This window comes from Hibiscus syriacus, unplaced genomic scaffold (genome assembly GCF_006381635.1).
Source record: "Hibiscus syriacus cultivar Baekdansim isolate YM2019G1 unplaced genomic scaffold, ASM638163v2 tig00110777_pilon, whole genome shotgun sequence".
NCBI classification, from domain to species: Eukaryota; Viridiplantae; Streptophyta; class Magnoliopsida; order Malvales; family Malvaceae; genus Hibiscus; species Hibiscus syriacus.
In genome coordinates, this window is record NW_024062858.1 from 1,237,631 (window position 1) to 1,261,191 (window position 23,561).

Consider the following 23,561-nt stretch of genomic DNA (forward strand, 5'->3'; position numbering starts at 1 on the left):
TATTGATAAGATTTCATAGAGGCTGTAGAGTTGAAAGGTTAAACAGCTTTCCTATGCTTGTAGGCAGCAACTCATTCAGTCAATTATCTATAATATTCAAAACTACTGAAGTAGGCAGTTGGTTTTATCTGGAGCTGTCATAAAAAAGATTAATCAACTACGTGCAAAATCCTTATGGAATACAGATGATAAACAGATGAAGGGTGCTCGAGTTAACTGGTCTACCAATTATTTTCCAAAATCTGAAGAGGACTGGGATTCAAGGATATTCGAAGTTGGAATTAAGCATGTCTAATCCAATTGATTAGAAGGTTTTTAATTTGGATTGCCTCGTAGGTTGACGCATATGTTTTAAAGGGCATGACCTTTTGGTAGATTGGTAGTTCACAAAGTAGTGGATGAATGCAGAGGAATTAACTGCATTTGAGGTATAGGGCAGCTTCAATTCAGAGATTCCGTGATCGTCCGAAGTTATATATAACTATGATATAGGGTAAAATCAAGGTTAAGAGGGATAAGGTTTTGTGGGATAGGTTTATTTGGCACAAATTAAGAAAAAAAAAGTAAGAAGAGGAAAATGAGAGAGAACGAAATAAATTGTTGGGAACGGATCACGTAATTTGATTCCACTTAAGCACATTGTGGCGGGAAAATGTACACTCTTCCTTGCCACTACTTTTCTCATTTATAAACCCCAACTCTTATTCCTACCATAATTTCTATATTCCCAAAGTTGGTCCTTTGATCATTCTCGCTTAAAACGTGGATTGAATTTTAGAGTTTATGCTAGTCTAGAATTTTTCATATGCATGCGGCCTGATTTCAGTCAAATATTGGTTGATTTTGTTGGTGCTGTTGTGCTTCTTTGAGTTATGTATTCTGTTGGGCAATATTTAATTTGTTACTTTACTTTTTCAATCTACAGGAAGCAGATTTGGTTTTGGGTGGAGATGAAGGTGATGAGCGTACCTATTCTAAAGGTTATATGAAGAGACAGGCAATTTTCTCATGCCTGACATGCACTCCTAATGGGAATGCTGGAATATGCACTGCTTGTTGCTGGTTTCACGAGGAGCATATCTGCCAAAGCCCTCCTGACGAGGTTGGTAAGCTGGGTGCATTGTCCTACGGTTTCATATAACGCTTTTTCTTCATCAGTCTTTGCCTGATGTCATTTACAATGACACAATGTTTTTGTTTTGCGGTTAAAACTTAAAATCATTGGCGTTTATGGAGTTGCTCTTTAGGCCTGCATCCTCTTATACAAATATGATCATTTGCAATGTACTAGTTTGCTGTATCTTTAGCTGGTTAAACTTTCTGTTGTTTTCTGCTGTGCCCTCCTAGGGGGTTCTGTTTCAATTCAGCATTATGATGCCAGTGGCATTGTTCTGGCCTGAACTTCTCTCTTTAAACATGAATATCAGTTCTAGTCATTTGAAAACACAGTGGTCACTGCAGTGAACTTATCACTATTTATCAGTTTAAAGGATTTTTCCATTGGCGCATTTACTTGGTTATTTTAGTTCAAGCTGTGCAGTGTAAATAGTTTGAGCTTAGATATTGCAAAAGAAGAGGAAGAAATGTGAAAAAGACTTAGTTTCTTTTGCTCTAATCTGCGTTATTGATACCGGGTTATAGAATATGATCTGAGAATACTTGTATGACAGGTTCCTAGAGATGAGGAAGGGGATCCTCAATATGAGGATTTTATATGCAAGGCATGCTCTGCAGTTTGTTCTTTTCTGACTTTATATCCTTAGACCATATGGGCAGCGGGGGGACACCGTGTTCCTCCTTTTGCCACTAGCAAGGATAAAAGTGTAATGGAAGACATCCCTCCTATAGATGATGGAGCTGGGCAACTTGAAAATGGTGTGTACCCTGATTCTTCCCAGAAGGATAATATGGGAGCTGATGCCAAACGTGAATCTGTATCTGATGTCAAGAAGTTTGTTATTGGAGAAAGCTCCCAGAATGATGGCATCTCAAGTCCGTTCGGAAGTATTGCCGGTACACCTGCTACTTGTATTGTTGGGGTAGACTGGTTGGCTGCATCAGTCGATTTGGGAAGTAAACCTCTTTTCCTTTCTAAAAACTGGAGAGATGCCCTCTGCAGATGTGACAAGTGCTTGGATATGTACAAGGAGAAGCATATCAGTTATCTACTTGACAAGGAGGATTCAATAGCAGAGTATGAAAAGAATGCAAAGCAGAAGAGGGAAGAAAAGTTGCAGCGAAGAGAGGGTGCTGAACTAAATTTCTTTAACAATCTTGGTCATGTAGAAAAAATGGAGATTCTGAACGGCATTGCAGACTTCACGGATGAGTTCCGTTCCTTCCTGGTATGTCTTTGAATTTTGTACCTTTCTTTATTTGCTAACCTTAATTTTTTCGTGTTCGTGCTTCTTTTAAATTCTTCGTTTTTCATTTTTTCCACAAGCAAATTTACTGCCACTAAGATTTATCTATACCATTAGGGATCAGTCGATCCTTCGAAGGCAATAACAGAAGCTGATGTCAACCAGATTTTCGAGAACCTTAAAAACAAAAAGGCGGCGAATGTTGTAGGCTTTCTGTTTATAAGTTGGATATGCAGTTGATGAAGAAAATAAATGATATGCAAACATTTAGGTTGGCTTCAAGTTAGAATGCTGTAAGGTTACTTATGAACCAATTTGTGGTTGTTATTAATGACTTTTATTATGTAATTGTGTTTCTCTATTTGCTCAAGTTCTGCTATTGGTTCATGATACTTGTGCTTCATTTAACTTTCACACATGCATAATATCTATCTATAATATATACATGTACACACATGCAAAATATCTATCTATATATACAGATACACATATATGCAGAATATCTATCTATTTATCTATATACACATGTAGAATATCTATCTATCAATATATACATGTAGACATACGTGCAAAATATTTATCAATACATATATTAGATAGTTATACTAATAAATTTTCTCTAATAAAGACTTGATAAAATAATAGTAGTAATAGTAGAGAAGTTTAGGATGAAAAAATTCGATTTGACTCGATATAATATTATAATCATTCCTTATAAGGGATAATTACAATAAAATCTATCAATACAAATATTAGATAGTTCTACTATAAATTATCTCTAATAAAGATTGATAAAATAATAGTAGTAATACTAACAGTAGAGAAGTTTAGGATGAAAAAAAATTCAATTTGACTCAATATAATATTATAATCATCTCTTATATATTAAGGGAAAATCACAATATTTTTTGTATTATTTTTATTTTCAATTAGATTCTTTTCTTTTAATAAATATGAATTATATATATATATAGAGAGAGAGAGGTCAGGTCGGGTCGGGTTGGTGGATCCCTTCTAAATTGGGATTGGGTTTATTACCGGTGAAGGGGTTTAATTTTTCTAGTTGGATTTGAATGAGTAAAAAATCTAACTAAACTCGATCCATTGATCATCCTTAGATGTTATAGTTATTATCTTAGGAGTGTATAAAATATTCTGTACTTGTATTTTGAATTTTTTTTATAATTATGTTTACACTTTCAACAATCCATGAATTAGGGACAGTGTAGATGAAAATTTAGGGATAAGCTCATTTATTCATTGCACAAAGGGTTGGCGAAATCAGTGTTTAAACGAAACAAACACATATTAGAGTCCCCTCTTCTCTTCCCAGCTATAATAAAGACTTTGAATCAGACTTTTTCAACGTTTAAGCTTCTAAGCAGTTGGATGGTTTTCTCTGCCTTAATATGATTGGTTTTAAATAACAAAATTCATTAAAACAAAAGGTAAAATTTGTCAAAATCAAAATCAACTTCAAAGGTATCGTGGCGTGTTGAATTCGTTGCATCTACTTCTTAATCAACGACCTGCTCCTTCTCTTTGTTTCTAAACCTAAATCAATTTTACTTTTAAATTGCATTTACACGTTCAATTAAAACGTAATTGGAACGGAACCCAACCTTGCCAAAACTTCAACGAACAATCCTTCTTATCATATAAGCCCCATAAGCTGCTCGACAGCCACCAACAATTGTAACACATTGTTTATTCATTTATATATTTGTTGGTTTAATAGAAACGTACTAGATGGTAGTATGAAGATAAGAGAGAAAAGAACAGAAAGAGATGACCAACAATGTGTGGGATTGAAGATTCTCATATTTAGTATTGTTTGTTGAGAGTATATATATCATGACACCAGGCATTATGGTAGCTAGTGTCTGTTATAGGGTTGATGGCTATTGATGGATTGGGAAGTGGATATATTCGAATTTTAAATAATAAATTTAATTGGTGATGGAATTAACATCCGTTATATCGTAGGGTTTATGGTTATTGATGGCTCGGAACCCTTAGTGTGGAAAAAAGTAATTCAAGTATACGTAAGAATGACATGTTAATATCATATATAAAATTTTTGAATTAATAAATATCATATATTCATAAAAAATTGAACATGTTAATAATTTATATGATATTCATATTTAAATTTATGGAATTTAATTAAATATTTTAATTTAAATTAGCTTGAACTGACAAACTGTAGAATAGATAAATTTTCTCCATATTTTTAGAAAAGGGAGTGCTTTGTCATGGCACTTTTTCAAAGAGAGGTAAGCTCTTTTTCCTGCATGAAATAATGTAGGATTGAGAGTTATAATGAGAAGGAAAAAAAGAGGAAATTCTTTGTTGAAAACTAAAGACCAATTCAAATACAAGAATATTCATTGCAGGCAAAACATTAACAAAAGTAAAAAGGGAAATTCTCCATCATAGAAAATGATCAATCGAATAAATCAACGAGTAAAGTCATCGGTGGCTATACTTGAAGGGGATTTCAGTTATATATATATATTCGGATCATGTTATCATATTCTTTCATATAATTGTATGTTATCATATTATTGATTTGAATTAAGAATAAAAAATCAAGATCAAATAGGTTCTCAAGTTAGAAAATGTTTTCAACTTTCTGTCTTTTGGACAAGTATTTTACATTACAGGCTCTCCTATTACATCAAAACTATTTTCAACAATAGAAGAACCCAGAAAAACTGAAATTATATTCTCTTAATCTAACCCTCTTTAAAACCCAGAAAACTGAAATCAACATTCTCTTAATCTAACACTCTTCTGGGATACTATCAAGCAATGAATTAGTAGCAGGGAAAGCAGAGACAACAGTCACACGATTCATTGGGAGTTTCACAAGCTCACAAGCAACATCTTTGAATTCAATAATCCTTCCATCTTTGCACTTTGAAAGCAATCGAGCAGCTTCTTCCTTCGTCATCTTCACTTTTACTCTCATCTTTGGATTCTTCTCATCACCCTTAACTGATACCAATGGTTTTGTACTTGAAAACCGATCACCATGATAACTCTTTTGATTGCTTCCTGCCTTCTTCTTACTCAACTCATCTCTGTATATCAACTTTGATGAACTCTTGGATTCTCCAGATTCATGATTTCACCAGACAAAAGTTTACAGAACATGCAGCAATGAAAGTAAGCATCTTTGAGTGGCAAACAATCTAAAAAGAGGGTCTTTGTTTTTTACACTTTTTTGTACTGGTAAAGCAAATGTTGGTGAGTTTATAGAAAGAAGGCTAGGAGGATTGGTAAGTGGAGTGTCTTTTGGGCAAAGTGTGATTCTCGAAGGAAATAACAAGTTAGGGAAGATGAGTCAAGTGCACAGATTTGGAATTTAGCCCTTAAGAAAGGGTGTTAAAATGGTTGAGTCACCGATTATTAAAAATTATAAAATAGTCACTCGATTATTTATATTTTAAATTCATCTTTTTTTTGTTAATAAATTAATGGCCGATTAAGCTGGACGTTAATCTGCTTATTGAGATATAATAAAATTGTATTTTAATAATGTCTACTGATACCGTTATTGCTTCCAAGCACTAACTCGTGACATAATGTAAACGGGAAGTCAATGTACAAAATACATCTCAAACGGTTCAAAAATCAAATTTTATCATCTCACACGATCACTAATTTTTTAACAAAAAAAGACGAATTTAAAATATATGACTAGTCAGATGATCATTTTATAAACCTCGTAACACTCACAAATTAGATGAACAACATAGTCATACACTTTGCACAATATCATACAATGAAAGACATACTACAAACATTAATATGTACCAAATGACTTAAGTAGTTAAGCTATTTGTTGTTATCCCTTGAGGTCCTTATGTTTGAACATAACGCATGTAAAGATATTAATTTTCATTGTCAAATGATCATAAATCATTAAATAATATTATCTTATATTCATCCTTAATCTATGAAAAATATATATACAAACATTAGATTAGAAAACCTTAATAATAACACTCCTGGAAATCAACATACATAGAATAATAATTTATATAGAATACAGTTAGCAATCAATTTTTTTTAAAAAAAAATTTGGAGGTTAAAAGGTAAAGCTAGGGGTTTAAATGAGCCGAGACGAGCTCGAGTATTGCTGAACTCGACTCGACTCAAGAACTCTGAATGAAGCTCGACTCGACTCAAAATTCGCGAGCTTAAAATTTTCAAGCTCGACTCGAACTCGAAATCCTGAACTGAAGTTCGTGAGCATCTCGAAAATGCTCGAAATGAAAAAAAAATCTTAAACTTAACTCGATTGAAGCCTTAAACTCAACTCGAACATGAACCTTAAATACATGAAATCTTACTGTATTTTAAAAAAATCAATACATAAATATTAATATTATTAATAATTTATTTAAAAAAATAAATCTTAATATATATATCTTCGAGCTGCTCACGAGTTTTTCGAGTCAAATATCGAGTAAATCGTTTCGGCTCGTTAAGAAAAACTCGACTCAAGTCCATTCGATATGAGTATTTATCGAATCTTAATCGAGTCAACCTCAAATACCTCACGATCGATCTCGTCTCTTTTATAGTACTTGGTAAAGTTGTTCCCCTGCCACATCATCAATTACCTCATTGTCTAAGAAAAATAAATAAATAATATTTTTGAATAATTAGAAATGTAGAAAAGGATAATGTAAAGATGAGGACCAGTTGCGAGCTGACTTGGTCTTGCTATTTGATGTGCTTAGATTTAAAAAACGCGTATTGTCAGTGCTGTTTGGCTTAGGGTCTAAACATCTCATACAACAACAACAACACGTCTTTAAATTAAGGGTAAACTACACGGGAGACCACCAAACTATAGTCATTAATCAATCTTATCACTGAATTATTTTTTGTCTCAATTCGACCACCAAACTTTTAAATTGATTCAATCAGACCACTCTACGTTAAAAAAATAACAGAGAGTCCGACGTGTACGTTAATAAATTGGCATAATTATACATTTGGTCCTTAGTATTTACATATTCTATCAATTTAGTCATTATTTTAATTCAATTAAATAAATTTAACTATCCAATTAAAATGTGACACGTGTCAATATATAATTGGAAGAATTTAATTATGAATTTCAAATTATTTAATTAAATAATTTTTTTATCCAATCAGATGGTGACATGTGTCACCACCAAATGGATGTGAAAATTAAAAAGACCAACTTGTGCCCAAGGTGAATCAATCCAGGGTATATAAAGCTTCTAAACGCCAAATTATTGGGCCAAAGGTCCCCAATGGTTTAAAGTTACAACAAGTTTTATTTGACTTGTAAAAGTTTGTTAAGGATAAAACCTTAAACAAATCATTTGTTGAAAAAAATTATTATTTAATTAAAAAAATTATTCACGACTAATATTTTTCAAATAAATTTTGGTTCAATTAACGGTTAAAGAAAAAATTCGGTTAATTGAACCAAAATTTATCTGAAAATTATTAACCGAACTAAATTAATTTGAAATTATTAAATAAACTGAATTAACCGATTTTTAATTATTAATTGAATTAATCGAAGCAAAGGTTCAGTTAATTCGGCTCGGTTAATCGAACCAAAATTTATTTGAAAATTATTAACCGAACCGAATTAATCAAAATTTTTTAATTATTAATCAAAGCAAAAATTTGGTTAATTGGGTTCGGTTAATCGAACCAAAATTTATTTGAAAATTATTAACCGTACCGAATTAATTTGAAAATTATTAACCGAATCGAATTAATCAGTTTTTTAATTATTAATCGAAGCAAAAATTTGGTTAATTCGGCTCGGTTAATCGAACCAAAATTTATTTGAAAATTATTAACCGAACCGAATTAATTTGAAAATTATTAACCGAATTTTTTTAATTTTTAATCGGAACAAAATTCGGTTAATTGATTTCGGTTAATCGAACCAAAATTTATTTGAAAATTATTAACTGAACCGAATTAATTTGAAAATTATTAACCGAACTGAATTAAACGGTTTTTTTAAACCATTAATCGAACCGAAAATTATTTGAAAATTATTAACCGAACCGAACAAATTTCGTTTAATTCGGTCAATTTTTGAATTAACGAAATTTTTTTAATATTTTCTAATTTATATAAAAATCAAATATTTTTAATTCAAATAAACAGTTTATAATTAATTTAATAATAATTTGTTTAAGCAAATAATTTGTTTAAGATTTTATCATTAACAAACTTTTTCAAGTCAAATAAACTTGTTGTAACTTTAAATAATTGGAGACCTTTGGCCCAATGGTTTTGTAGCCTGGAAGCTTTATCTCTAATACCTTGGATCGATTCACCTTGGGCACAAGTTGGTTTTTTTAATTTTCACATCCATTGGGTGGTGACACGTGTCACCACCTGATTGGATATAAAAATTATTTGATTAAATAATTTAAAATTCATAAATAAAATCTTCCAATCATATATTGACACGTGTCATATTTTAATTGGATAGTTAAATTTATTTAATTGAATTAAAATAGTGACTAAATTGATAGAATATGTAAATATTAAGGACCAAATGTATAATAATGCCAATATTAAGGATCAAATATATAATTATGCCAATTTATTAACGGACACGTCGAACTCTCCGTTTTTTTTAACGGAGAGTGGTCTGATTGAATCAATTAAAAAGTTTGGTGGTCGAATTGAGACAAAAAATAGTTTGGTAGTAAGATTGATTAATGATCATAGTTTGGTGGTCTCCCGTGTAGTTAACCCTTAAATTAATTCACACAATTAAAAATGAATAAAATTTGAATTATTTGAATAATTTTAGTGATTAAAGAAAATATTTTTTAATTTTTGGATTTGAGATGTTGCTTTATATATTGTCAATGACTAAGAAAGATTATAAATAAATATTATCTTATAATAAACTCATACTATAGTCTTTTGACTAAAGGATGATGCTTTGTTGAATCCGACTATTATAAGTTACAAAAAAATCTCTTAACTATAGGTTACTCCTTTGTTAAGTTCATTAACTATTAAAAGTTGGGTAAACTACATCATTCCTCAGTGAACTTTACTCTCTCTACTATTTCACTCATTATACTTTCAATTTTTTTATAATTATTGAACTTTCGAATTGTTCCTATTTTTGTCACTAAAAATTATATTATTATTATTATTATTATTATTATTCTATGATATGATATTTATTATTATTATTAAAAAGAATTTAAAATAAGTAATAAAATAATATTTTCACTTTTCCATTATCTGCAACATCACCACCTTCCCTTCTCATTACCGTCGGCCATCGAAATCGGAAACCGTTTGATCTCAAATTATCGAGAGACTCATTTTGACACGTTGAGTCCAAAACTGGTGGTTGTTTCATCAGAAAATGTCCAAAATTCGTGTATCTTGATTGAAACATCATGATTTCCTCATTTTCGATATCCTATTCGTGGACTTCGTAGCATGTTCCAAAAAAATAGAGGTCAAATTCAGACTTTGAGGGTCGAGGCAAAGCGACCCATGAAATATGGGACCGAACAGACACCATCTAGGGCGATTGACGGCGGCTGATGTTTCAATTTTCTCACTTTTGATCAGATTCAAAGCATTTTCTGACAAAATAGAGGTCGAATTTAGACTCAATGGGTCAAGAAGAAGCGACTGATTAGATCTGGGACTAAACAACCACCATCTACAGCTGTCGACGGTGACGTCCAACATCAGCAAACAGTGGACGACCACCATATGCTTTTATTTATATTTTAAATTATTTTTATATTAAATAATAATAAAAATGCCACATCGTACCAAAATAATAATAAAATAATTCAGAATGACAAAAAATGAGCAATTCGAAAGTTCATTGAGTAAGTTGGAAAAATTAAAAGTATTATGAGTGAAATAAGAGAGAGAGTAAAGTTCAGTGAGGAATGGTGCAGTCTACCTATAAAAGTTATAAAATGGTTACCTTAGTATTCATATGTTTCAAACTCATTATTTTTCGTTAAAAAAATTGATGGTTGTCTGAGTTGGATATTAACCCGTTGACTTTGATATGATAAAATTTGATCTCATATTTGTTTGAGTTGTATTTTATGGATGGGTTTTGATATCATTTTTATTATATCTCATTCAATAGGTTAACGTTCAGCTCACAACTATCATTTTTTTAACAGAAAATGACGAGTCTAGAACTTAGTAATAGTTAGATGACTATTTTGTAACTTCTAATAGTCGAGGGACTTAACAAAAATAACCCTAGTTGAAGGATCATTTTGTAAATTTTAATAGTCAAATATCATTTTATAATTGTTAATAGTCGGGGGACCATTTGTATACTTTACCCTTATTTTTATCATAATCTAATATCAAACCTTTTTATGTGCATAATATGTGATTTTGTTCGTTTGATAAATCTCAAAATGTATGGATTAGTAAAGCAATATTTACTTATATGATAACTTTCCCCAAATCTTCAACCGGTACTCTTCATTTTCTCCCTTTTGACATAGCCATTTATCCCTGTATTATTTCCTCTTTTTCTTATTTTGATTTCTTAATGCAACTACTGAATCCCATTCTTCTGTTTTCATCTAGTTTACAGCTTTTCGGATTTGAAAACAGAGGTCACATTTGTTCTGAAATCTGTTGGCTGATCAGAGCATTGAATGATATAATGTGCAATGGGTGTTGATCAGTACTTTTAAATCAAATAAAAAATTGCACATTCTGGATTGCAGCTTCAAGCTTCAACAATTTATTCATTCTATTAGACATATCTTTTAAAAAGAGAATAATTATCATGTGTCAACTGATATTACACACTCTATTGGACATATGGTGTCAGGTGATATGGGGACGATCTTTCTATTATTCGATTTTACGTTTCTCTAATATTTTCAGGGTTCTAATGGAATCAAAAACTGCTTCTTACCATTTCATACATTACAGAGTTTGAGACAGAAATCAAATGGAATCATCTGTTTGGATCCTTCTTCTCTAACATAGCTTCAAGAACAACAGACTTCGGGTTCTTCATCGGAGGGCCTTTTTCTCTGCGTTCAAGTTCTTCAAGGCGAAACGTGACCAATCTGTCCCAGTTTCCGCCTTCGAAAAGAACCCCAGCCTTTCCATCAGTGATCCGCTGCACAATGCCGCAATACATGTAGAACGGGTTGTTCGGATTCTTCACAATCGCGATCATTCCGGCATTAACAGCGGCAACTCCGGCGATTTCGGCTTGGCAGGCCTACCAATACTTACTGAACCCGAAACTGACTGCTTTGCCGGCGGAGGGTTTTCTTCAATGAACTTTTGCAGGCCCTTTTCACCACCGGGAACCCTCCGGTTAACCCCATCATCTCCTTCTCGAAACCATCTTCTGGAACTGAGACCGGTGAACTGCTAGAGCTTTCAACATCCGTGCTACCATCTGATGACGTTTCGTCCAACGTTTCTCTTGAGCTCAACTTCAATACCTTTTTCTCCATTGCAGAGTCCCTGCCTCCCAGGATTTCAAATAGATCAAACTTGGCATAAAAGGCTTTTTTAGGCTTTTGGTAACCGGGAAAGATGACTTATGAGGACGATGAGTATGGGTTTTCCCAGAACTGAGATCGGAATACAGAACCCTGAGAGTTGGGGAGCAATTGAAGATGAAGAAGCCGTGTTGTTTTTTCTTTCTTTCTCCAGAAGCAAGAGCTAATCCTAACCACAATTGTTTGCAATTGGTGGCTGATTTTATCCTCAAATATTCGCCCCCATGGGATAGGAGTAAGATATATGATTCATCAACATCCCACGTTAAAAGACAAATGCTAAATAAATTCATCCAACCATATGTTTACACCTAAGAATTGTCATGGGTGACTCATATTTTTGACCTAATCAAATTCTACTCTAAAAATTAAATTCTTTCAATTATTTTCGATTCGATTCGATTCAAATTTAAAAGGATTATCTTACCTAAAAATTAAATTTTGAGATTTTTCTTGACTAACATGATTGAATGATGACATAGCAAGGACATGTTTTATCATCATATGCTATCACATGGCACATTTTAGCTTTCATACGAATGGCAAGACAGAGAAAAAAAGGTCATCCATTCGTTTTCTCCAAACCATCCTCTTCCATTGATGAACACACCAAGAACAAGTGTGAAAATCTTTAATACCTTAATTGTATGTATTATCCAAGTCTAGATTAAGAAACCCTAAGTGATTTTTTATTTGGTGTCATCAATTTCAAATTTCAAAATTTGTAAGAAAATTACTAAATCCTAAATTCAAGTTAAAGTTCATACATGTTTGCATATAAACTTTGATGGTAATTGCGATGTTAGAAATGTCATTGATTTGTGTCATTGTGTTTTGAAGAGCAAGACATTATGTCATCAGAAGACGGCATTCATATAAAAAAAAAATTAAACAAGGGAAGTCGTCTACATTAGAGGAAGAATTCTCAAAATTGTCTGCAGAAGACTATGATTTTCACTAAATATATAGAAACCTCTCTATTTCTCTAAATAGTCAGCAAATAGTCATTACGCTGTTACTATTTTTCATAAATTTATATAATTTTGTTGATATAATAACAAATTTAATTTTCAAGATTTATACATTATATCAATTTAGTTAAAATTCTAAGAATATTAACATATTTAATCTTTAAAATTTAAAAAAATATAAAAAAATCCGATTTATTAATATATAAAATTAAGGGTCAAATTTATTAATACAATAAATATTATGTGAAAGTGGTGAAAATGTTAAAGTTGTGATTGGTTCTTTTAATTTTTCGCTTTTAAAATTTAAAGGATTAAATTGCTTCTATTTTTAGAGGGAGCAATGTATCCAACTCGAAAATTAAGAGCTACCTTTGAGATATTTTCACCAAAATAAGGAATACGATCGCACGAAAATACAGAACCACTCTGCCGACCGGTCACAGTTACGTTTTAGTTTGAGGAAAGTCGAAACACTTCCCGTTTAACATGGAATTTATCGTTAATTCACTTGTTCTACCTGCACTAAAGTCTCTTCTTTACGGGTAGCAATAGAACGAAAAAGAAGTATCTCTTCCTCTTTTCGTTAGAATTTGACTTTCTGTAATAAAATCATCCATTTCTGTTTTCTTTCATGCTCATGTTTTTCTTCTGCTTTGCTGCTTATACAATCCACAAGAAACTTCTGTAAGCTCTGCACAACCTTGTTTAATTATCTACTTAAATGGATCCTACTTTGATTATTGGAATTCTGTTTTTATTAGTTTTCTTGCTTTGGGTAGCTTTTACTTTGTTGTTTTTGTTAATTATGGGTTAATCGATCAGCTTTTGCTGTGAAAATACAAAGAAAAATTGAAACTTCAATGGTTTATTGTTTACTTGGGTTAATTATGCTGTATGCCTGTACATGCTCTTATATGTTTTCCTGGATATTTAGGGTTCTTCCTCCTTTAGGGTAGGTCCTGAAGCTGTTTATGGTATCGGAAAAGATTGAGAATTTGCTGAATATGTTCAGTTTGCGTGGATTGGCTTGGACTGGTGCTGATGATCTGCAAAAGGTTCATTTAGACAGCCTCTCCGAATTTTTCCCATTCGGTTTCATTTCTTATCAGACATCACAATTGTTTTTGTTCATTTGCAGGTTCAGTTGAATGCTGTAGATTTGGAATCGCTTAGATCAGAACTTACTGATATAGAAGAGAGAGAAGCTCTGTTGAAAGCCCGGTATAACTTCCTGACATTAAAATCCTGTGTCCGTTCCTGCTTCAAACAATTATATATTTTTGAGCAAATAATGGTCTCTGAACAATGGTGTTTCTATGTCATTGCAGACTGGAACGTATCGATGGTATTTTGCGATCCGCTCGACTTTCTGGTTATTTGTACATCCGAACCGTATGCATCCCATTTATCTATCTTCGTATTCTGTTTATCTGCATTTTTTATATTTTAGATTTTTTTTTAATCTATTTTGTCAATCTTGAAATTTTATAAGTTTATTATCGTCTAAATTTTATTCATTCGTCCTCTAGCATAAAATCATGCATTTATCCCTATCTGCATTCCTCTTTGTCAATGCACTGGTCTCATATCTTTCATTCACAGAAGCGGATAGCTTTACCAGGAGAACTTGCTTCTATCAATGATACTGAAGTTGACGACTGGCTTCCTCGATTCGTTGTTCTTCACGGCCATGTATAATTCTATTTGAACTCCACAGGTAAACAAACCACATTTCTTCCATCATGTTCCTTTTAATTCTTCTGATCTTCTTCAATGAACAACAATATCCTACAGATTTGAGCCCTCATGATTCCACCCTACTATCCGACGTCGTCGAAGTAGGATCATCGCCGAGCTTTTTGAGAGAAGATGAAAGGATATGGTATTCTTTTATTTCACAACTCGCCAAGGACTACGTTTGAATGTTCACATGCTTCTAAAATACCGGTGAAACCTTGTCTCCTTAATATGCTTGCTTGCTGCTGAGTGCTGAGCATGTACAAGTTATGTTTTCCGGTATGTGTCTGATATGAATGTGTCGAATATAAATAATACTAGAAGCAAGGGACGGAATCATGTAACGCTTGGAAGGGTTCTCACCATCTCCATGTTTTTGTTAAATGATACTTTAGGTCCCTATTACTTTAAATATTGATCAAAGTAAGTCTTGTTACCTCGATTTTCAAGTTTAAGCCCTTACTGAATATCTGTTTTTTTAAGGTAAACAAGTTAGCTCCTCCCGTTGTTTAATCCTTGCTCCGTCCTTGCTCGAAGCATGGAAGAAACCGGAACATCAATCTGCATGACTATCTTTGGCACTAGTATTCATGTAAATATTTATCTATCAAAGATTGACTTATATTCCTCTCTTTTGCTAGGTGGAAACCTGGTTATCAGCACTGCAGACAGACAGACAAGACAGATGGTTCCAGAATCTGATGTCTTAGTAAATTCATTTGCAGTTTCTTTCTTTTTGTTGTTGGTAAAAGTAATATGTAAATAGGGTCAAATTTAAAAGTGCTAGGATCGGTCCCACTAACAGTGATTTTGTCAATGTATATTTTATATCATTTCCATTAACAAAGCATCATATGTCTTGCATTTAGGTCTTTGAGAATCATTTAGATTGAAACAAAAATCTTCGATTTTTGGAATTTAGATTTTCTGGTGTGACTTAAATAAACTAATTTAAATAACTTCTCATTTTTGTTTCATTAATTGAATTGATGCATCGACTTTGGATAATAGATGAGAAACCTAATTTCTGTCTTGAAATTAGTAAGCAGATAAAGATGTTTGATTAATGATTTCTTTTTTTAAAAATACAATAAACATCGAGTTTGCCCGAATGACATGGGGTGTTTTGTTTATATGACCCTTCTTAAGAGTCAAATGGGGTTGTAGCTCATATTTGAGTGCTTGCTTTGCATGTAGAGGTATGGGGTTCGATTCCCTGCACCACTAAACTTTATGATTGATCCATTGTAATTGTTTTTCGTTCCAATTGGCAGGGTCCTTCGCTTCGCCTATAAAGCGGTTACAAACATTAACTCCATAATTTACATTTCCTTTATCTATATTACCTATTCTTTAATCTAAAATATCGTTGCAGTAGGGGAAAATGTGAGTAAAAAATAAAATACGACTTTTTTTGTATAAATTATCATATTCCGGGTAAAAATCATAAAAAATTACATTCATAAAGGATCACAAATTAAGTATAAGTTCAAATTCGTAAAAATCAATTATTAAGACAACATTTAATCGATAATTACCAAGTTCGGATGTTATTAGGTGTGTTAACCTTTCCTCACATGTTACTGATGTTATGTGTGGCTTGAAGGCTTGCAAGTTGGCAAGATTGGCAAGTGGCCAACTTGAGCATATGGGATAATTCATCATTGATTGGCAAGTTGACAAGTTGTGCAAGTGGCCAACTTATGCACATGGAATTTCATCTTTGGTCCCCTAAAATATTAGGTTATTTATAAGTTTAGTCCTTAAAATTCAACTATAATAGGCCAAGTATTTCCATTAGAAATCATCTCAGAACAAGTTCTCTATTCCATTTGTTTTCTTTATTCTCTCACTTTGGGAATTCTAAAGAATTCCATTTGTTGTAATATTGGCGATATAGTAAAGTTATCATCCGGTGTTATGCCTAAGGAGTAGACGATATTTTCATCGAACCTCGTAAATTTGTTGTGTTATATCCTTTATTGTTCTTTATTCGGCTTTTCCATTGTGTTTCAATATCCAATAGTTTAACGGGTTTGTCCGTGCAAGCTTTAATGGTTTTGATCTTGACATTTCAAATCAATTTTGAAACTAAGTTCATGTGAGAAATAACCCGGTTACCCAATAATTGTATCAGAGCTTCGGTTGAGGTTATCCTGGTGGTCCTGTTGCTGAAATATACAGTTCGTGTAATATTGTTCGTTAGAATTAAAATGTCAAAATACGGATCAGTTGAGACATCAAGCTCTTCATCTGGACCGGTGAGGGTGATGTCAATGAAAACTTCTCGGTGGAATTGTTTGATGGATCCGGTCATTTTGGCATGTGACAAAGCGAGGTGTTAGACGCTTTATTCCAACAAGGTCTAGACATCGCAATTGAGGAAGAAAAGCCCGTAGATATAGAGGAGAAAGAATGAGGAACAATCAATAATTTGGCGTGCAACACGATTCGATCTTATCTTTCCAGGGAGCAGAAGTATGACTTCAAGAACGAGACTTTTGCAAGTAAAATGTGGAAAGCATTGGAGGAAAAATTCCTAAAGAAAAGCTCTCAGAATCGTCTCCACATGAAGAAAAGATTATTCAGATTTGATTATCAACCAGACACCAGTATGAATGAACATATCACTGCTTTTAGTGAGCTAGTGGCAGACTTATTGGGCATGGATGAAACCTTCAAAGATGAAGATTTGGCTTTAATGTTGTTGTCATCTATTCCAGATGAATTTGAGTACCTTGAGACAACGTTACTTTATGGTAAAGATAATGTTATCCTTAAAGATGTAACTGTTGCTTTGTATATTTATGAGATCAAGAAGAAACCAAGAAGGACAGCAAGTACGAAAGAGCTGAGGCCATGGTGGCAAGAGGCCGCTCGAAAAATCAAAAGCCAAAGAGAGGGGAGATCAAGTCGAAGTCCAGACTGGGAAAAGATGAATGTGTCTTTTGTCGTGAAAAAAGCCATTGGAAGAAAGATTGTCAATGACTCTGACATATCTTTAGTTGCTTCATTATCAACATTCCATTCAGATGAGTGGATATTAGATTCGGGTTGTACCTGTCATATGTCCCTTAATCGGGAGTGGTTTTCCGATTTAGTAGAACTAAATGTAAGAGTTGTTTATATGGGCAATGACAATGCCTGTAAAACTGTTGGGATAAGTTCAATTCGATTGAAGAATCAAGATGGATCAATCAGAGTTCTGACTGATGTCTGATACGTGCCCAGTTTGAAGAAAAATATCATCTCGTTGGGAGCCTTGGAATCCAAAGGCTCAGTAGTCACTATAAGAGATAGAGTTTTAAAAGTCACATCTGACGTACTTGTGATGATGAAGGGAAACAGGAAAAATATTTTGTATTATTACCAAGGTAGTACAATTATTGGAGCAGTTACAACAGCTTCCAGAGGCGATGATTTGGACACGACCCAATTGTGGCATATGCGGTTGGGATATGCTGGAGAGAAATCCTTGCAAATTTTAGCAAAGAAAGGATTGTTGAAAGGTGCAAAGGCTTACAAATTGAACTTTTGCGAGCATTGTGTTCTAGGAAAGCAGAAGATAGTGAAGTTTGGCACCACTATACATAATACAAAAGATATTCTGGAGTATATTCATTCAGATGTATGGGGTCTTTCAAAGACACTTCCTTTGGTAGGAAACCATTGTTTTGTAACTTTCGTAGATGACTTTTCTAGAAGAGTTTGGATGTATCCGATAAATCTAAAGATGAAGTGCTCTGATTTTTTCTTAAATGAAAAAATATGATCGAGAACCAGACAGGTAGAAAGATCAAACGTCTTAGGATGGACAATGAAGGGGAATATAAAAGTGACTCATTCTTTGACGTTTACCATGAGTATGGTATTGTTCGACACTTCATTATAAATACACCACAATAGAATGGGGTGGCAGAGCGTATGAATCAAACACTATTAGAAAGTTCGATGTATGTTGTCTAATTCTGGGTTAGGTAAGACATTTTAGGCTAAGGCTGTGACATATGCTGGCCATCTCATCAATTGTCTACCGTCATTAGCGATATGAGGAAACACCATTGAAGGTGTGGTCTGGAAAATCTACTACTAATTATGATTCCTTACATGTATTTGGATCTACTGCTTATTATCATGTAGCTTGATCCAAGAGCAAATAAGGCTCTCTTTATGGGAATCACTCATGGAGTGAAGGGATTCTGCCTTTGGTGTTTAGACATCAAGAAGATAATTTATAGCAAAGATGTTACCTTTGATGAATCTACCCTAGTAAAAAAGGTAACAAATGAAGCTTTCCAGACAAGTAGTACTCCGCAACAGGTGGAGCATACTCCAAAACAGGTGGAGTTTCAGCAGACAATGATCCAAGAAATTGAAGCAGTTGATTCTTCAACTCCAATAAAAGAATCAGAAGATGAAGATATTCAAACCCAAGAACTATTGGAGACATCAGAACCGCTTGCAGTTACTAGGCCAAGGAGAGAAATTTGTATACCTACTCGATTTACTAATATGGTGGCCTATGCTCTTCCAGTTAATGATGATTATATCCCTATCACTTACCAATGAGCAATACAAAGCTTGGAAAGTGATAAGTGGAAAAGTGTCATGGATGAAGAAATGCAATCTCTCCGAAAGAGTAACACTTGGAAAATGGTAAAATTACCGAAAGGTAAAAGAGCAATTGGATGCAAGTGGGTATTTTCAAAGAAAGACGGATCTCATAGAAAGAAAGATGTTCGCTAAAAGGCAAGGTTAGTAGCTAAAGGTTACGCTCAGAAGGAGGGAATAAACTATAAAAGTTTTCCCCTATTGTGAAGCATTCCTCCATTAGAATATTGTTGGCCTTGGTAGCACAGTTGAGCTAGCTCAACTTGATGTAAAGACGACTTTCTTGCATGGTGATTTAGAAGATGAGATTTATATGACTCAGCCAGAAGGATACAAAGATGGTGGTTATGAGAAATGGGTTTGTAAGCTGAACAAATCGCTATATGGATTGAAGCAATCTCCGAGACAGTGGTACAAGCGATTTGATAGCTTTATGAGGAGGCGAAAGTACACTAGAAGCAAATATGATCATTGTGTGTATTTACAAAAGTTCAAAGATAGATTTTTCATTTATCTTCTCTTGTGCGTTGACGATATATTGATCGCTTCGAAGAGTCAAAAGGAGATAGACAAATTAAAGGCTCAGTTAAATCAAGAGTTTGAGATGAAAGATTTATGTGAGGCCAAGAAAATTATTGGTATGGAGATAAGCAGAGATAAACAGAGAGAAAAGTTTTGTTTAACACAGAAGCAGTATCTGAGAGAAGTATTACAATGTTTTGGCATGAATGAAAATACCAAACATGTAAGTATCCCACTGGCTTCTCATTTGAAACATAGTTCACAGTTATCTCCTAAAATTAATGAAGAACGAGAGTATATGTCAAAAGTTTCATATGCTAATGCAGTTGGGAGCTTGATGTATGTAATGGTGTGTACGCGTCCTGACATTTCACAAGCAGTTGGAGTTGTGAGCAGGTACATGCATGATCCTAGAAAAAGGACATTGGCAATATGTGAAATGGATTCTACAGTATCTCCAACAAACCATGAATGTTGGTTTAGTTTTTGAACAGGATGAAACACTTGGTCAGTGTGTGATTGGATATGTTGATTCCGACTATGCTGGTTATTTGGATAAGAATCGATCAACTACTGGGTATTTGTTTACTCTTACTAAAGTCCCAGTAAGTTGGAAGTCTAATTTGCAATATACGGTGGCTTTGTCTACTACAGAGGCAGAATAAATGGCAGTTTTAGAGGCTACAAAGGAAGAAATTTGGCTTAACGGGTTGATGAAAGACTTGGGAGTTGTTCAAAGTCAAATTAGTCTCTATTGTGACAGTCAGAGCGCTATTCACTTAGCGAAAAATAAAGTCTACCATTCAAGGACTAAGCATAACGACGTGAGGTATCACTTTCTGCATGAGATCTTTGAAGAATGAAAGATTCTACTTCAGAAGATTGCGACAGCAGAAAATGTTGCAGATATGATGACCAAGGTGGTAACAGTAATCAAGCTCAATCATTGTTTGAACTTGATTAACATCCTGAAAGTTTGAGCATCTTCAGGTGTACGGTGCTTGTGAGCGCAAATAGATATAATACATTAAAATAACTTCATCAAATTTGGGTAATTGAAGAAGTTGAGTATGCTTGGTAATTTCAAGCCAATGTGGAGATTTGTTATGTGTGGCTTGAAGGCTTGTAAATTGGCAAGATTGGCAAGTGGCCAACTTGAGCACATGAGATAGTTCATCCTTGGTTGGCAAGTTGACAAGTTGTGCAAGTGACCAACTTGTACACATGGGAATTTTATCTTTGGTCCCTAAAATATTAGGTTATTTATAAGTTTAGTCCTTACAACTCAGTTATAAATAGGACTAAGTATTTCCATTAGAAATCATCCCAAAACAAGTTCTCTCTTCCATTTGTTTTCTTCATTCTCTCACTTTGGGAATTGTAAAGAATTTCATTTGTTGTAATATTGGCGATATAGTGAAGTTATCATCCGATGTGGTGCCCGAGGAGTAGACAATATTTTCGCCGAACCTCGTAAATTTGGTGTGTTCTCTCCTTTATTGTTCTTTATTCGATTTTTCCATTATGTTTCAATATTCAATAGTTTTATGGGTTTGTCCTCTGTGCAAACTTTGGTGGTTTTGATATTGACATTTCAAATCAATTTTGAAACTAAGTTCATGTGGGAAATAACTCGGTTTCCCCAACAACTGACTCCTGAATTTATTTTATTTTCTTTCTCTGATTTCTCAGCTCAGACTTGAAAATTTATCTTTTTTTACATGAATATGATACAGTTGTATATCACAATGGTATATAGATGAAATAAATGTTTGATATACATATTGTATGTGACTTACTTGTTAGCTAAATGATGTACGTTAGGTGATTTTGGTATATTTTTTATACAAAAAAATTTAGGTCAGGGGTGGCTACCCCAATCCAGGGTCATGGCATTACTTAAGACCTAATTGGGATTTACATAAAAATTTACAGATTATTCATCAAGAGTGACGGTAATAAGATTCGAACATTGTCTTACAAGTTCAGAGTGATTTTGATATTAATAATGTGTTTAGATAGTTGCCTATGACTTAAGAATGGATTTAGGTATATCTTGGGTTATAAGAAAGCTATTTTAGGGCTTCTAGTGGTTTGGGTCTTGAAACATAGGGTCTGATTTCAAAACCATAGAGTGGGTTTGAAACCCATTATATTGAAATTGGCTAAATATGTGTGTTTAGTCCAGTTTTTATGATAAAATTGCTTTATAGCCCATAGATTTGATATGTGTGGATAATTTATCCCTCAAATAATGTTTGATGCATGCATTTTTAAGATTACTTGATTTGATTTCGTTTTCCACTGATTTTTTTCTCTGATTATTTGATGTGACACTTTTAGTTGATTCTTACTAAATCGTGTTAGGGATGTTATGAAAAAATGTCATCTTCAACCTTGATTATAGATTAGAAAACTAAATTTCATCATATAAAGTTGAAAACCCTAGATGTTAACCAGAAATAGAGGATCAAGAGTGAATTTAGAAAGTCATTAACTTAAGGCTTTTGTAAGTAAAAGGAAGGGTGAAAATTTTATCATTCCAATGTGACCTATGTTTAAATTTTTAAGTACTTCTTATCCAAAAAAAAATATTAAGTGTTTAAAAGCTATTCATTGATATATGATAATTATTGTAATGTAATTTTCATTGAAACTTTCAAGTGAGGAAAGAAAGGTCATATGTAAAAATAATATGCTAATCTGATTAAATTTACAAATATTAAGATTTATCACACTAATAAATAGGGGTGTAGCTCATATAGTAGAGCGTTTACTTCGCATGCTAGGGGTACAAGGTTTAATTCCCTACACCTCCATTTTGATTATGTTTACAAAAACTATATGATTATTATACCTATCTACGAAATAGAATGTTATCATGACATTGACAGTATGAAAATCATTAAATTATGTATATTGTCACATATTGTAAGTCCGTGATCGAGACAAGTATGACCATGAATATCTTTACCTTATTTTAGGCCTTCTAGAAGACTTAGGAGAATTGGTCTGTTCACCTTGGAAGATACGATAAGGCATGATAATTATATAATCCTTAATTATGTAGATAAATCTCACAATTATATCTTGTTTAAATCCTAGATAAACATAGGATTTGTATTATAGATAAGATAGGCTATCACACTTCGTTTTGACACTTCAAATTAAGGAATACAAGTTAACATTAACTCAAACCCTATATTTTTCATTGGGTATGTCAACCTCTTTGTTTTCATTTATTTGCTTTATTTTCAGATAATATAGGATTTGTTTGAGATGACACAACACAACAAGACTGAGGAAGGCGAGACCCGCAACATTGGGAAGAAGAGGAAAACTTCGAATGACATTATCACATTAATCCATGCAAAGGTTATCGGGCTCAAGGACTCCATGAATGAGGCCAAGGGGGTCCTGGACTAGCTGGAGTCTGTAGACATTGAGAAACTGAGATCATTGGATGTAACACCCCCAACCCGTACCCGATCCGAATACGAGTCTGAGGTGTCACATTGACTTTTCAAGACATTTACTTTAACAAAATATAATAAAATTCAATTAGACTTTTCCAATAAACCAACTAATTTCTATTGTATAAAACATATGGTTTTACAAAACTTATCAGAGCATATTCAACTCAATCTATTAGTATATGCCAATGTTCAAAATAACAAATACATCTAAAACATCTCTTTTCTGATCTGAACTTTGTAAGGGAGATGTTGACCTATCTTGCTCCTCTTAGCTTCTCTTCTCGCTTTTGTAACCTACGTGTGAAGCAATCACACACTAAG

The 23,561-nt window shown here is 33.2% G+C and overlaps 1 protein-coding gene and 2 pseudogenes across 1 annotated transcript; 1 reads left to right on the forward strand and 2 right to left on the reverse strand.

Moving 5' to 3' along the window:
* The first annotated feature begins 398 nt into the window (after positions 1-398).
* LOC120139991 lies at positions 399-2,603 on the forward strand (annotated as a pseudogene).
* A 2,545-nt stretch (positions 2,604-5,148) lies between these two features.
* Positions 5,149-7,002, reverse strand: LOC120139992. The gene is made up of 2 exons (XM_039155072.1): positions 6,998-7,002; positions 5,149-5,449 (listed from the first exon to the last, which is right to left on the reverse strand). The coding sequence occupies exons 1-2, from the start codon at positions 7,000-7,002 to the stop codon at positions 5,149-5,151; spliced, it is 306 nt and encodes a 101-aa protein (XP_039011003.1).
* Positions 7,003-11,296: 4,294 nt separating this feature from the next.
* Positions 11,297-12,166, reverse strand: LOC120139993 (annotated as a pseudogene).
* Positions 12,167-23,561: the final 11,395 nt, after the last annotated feature.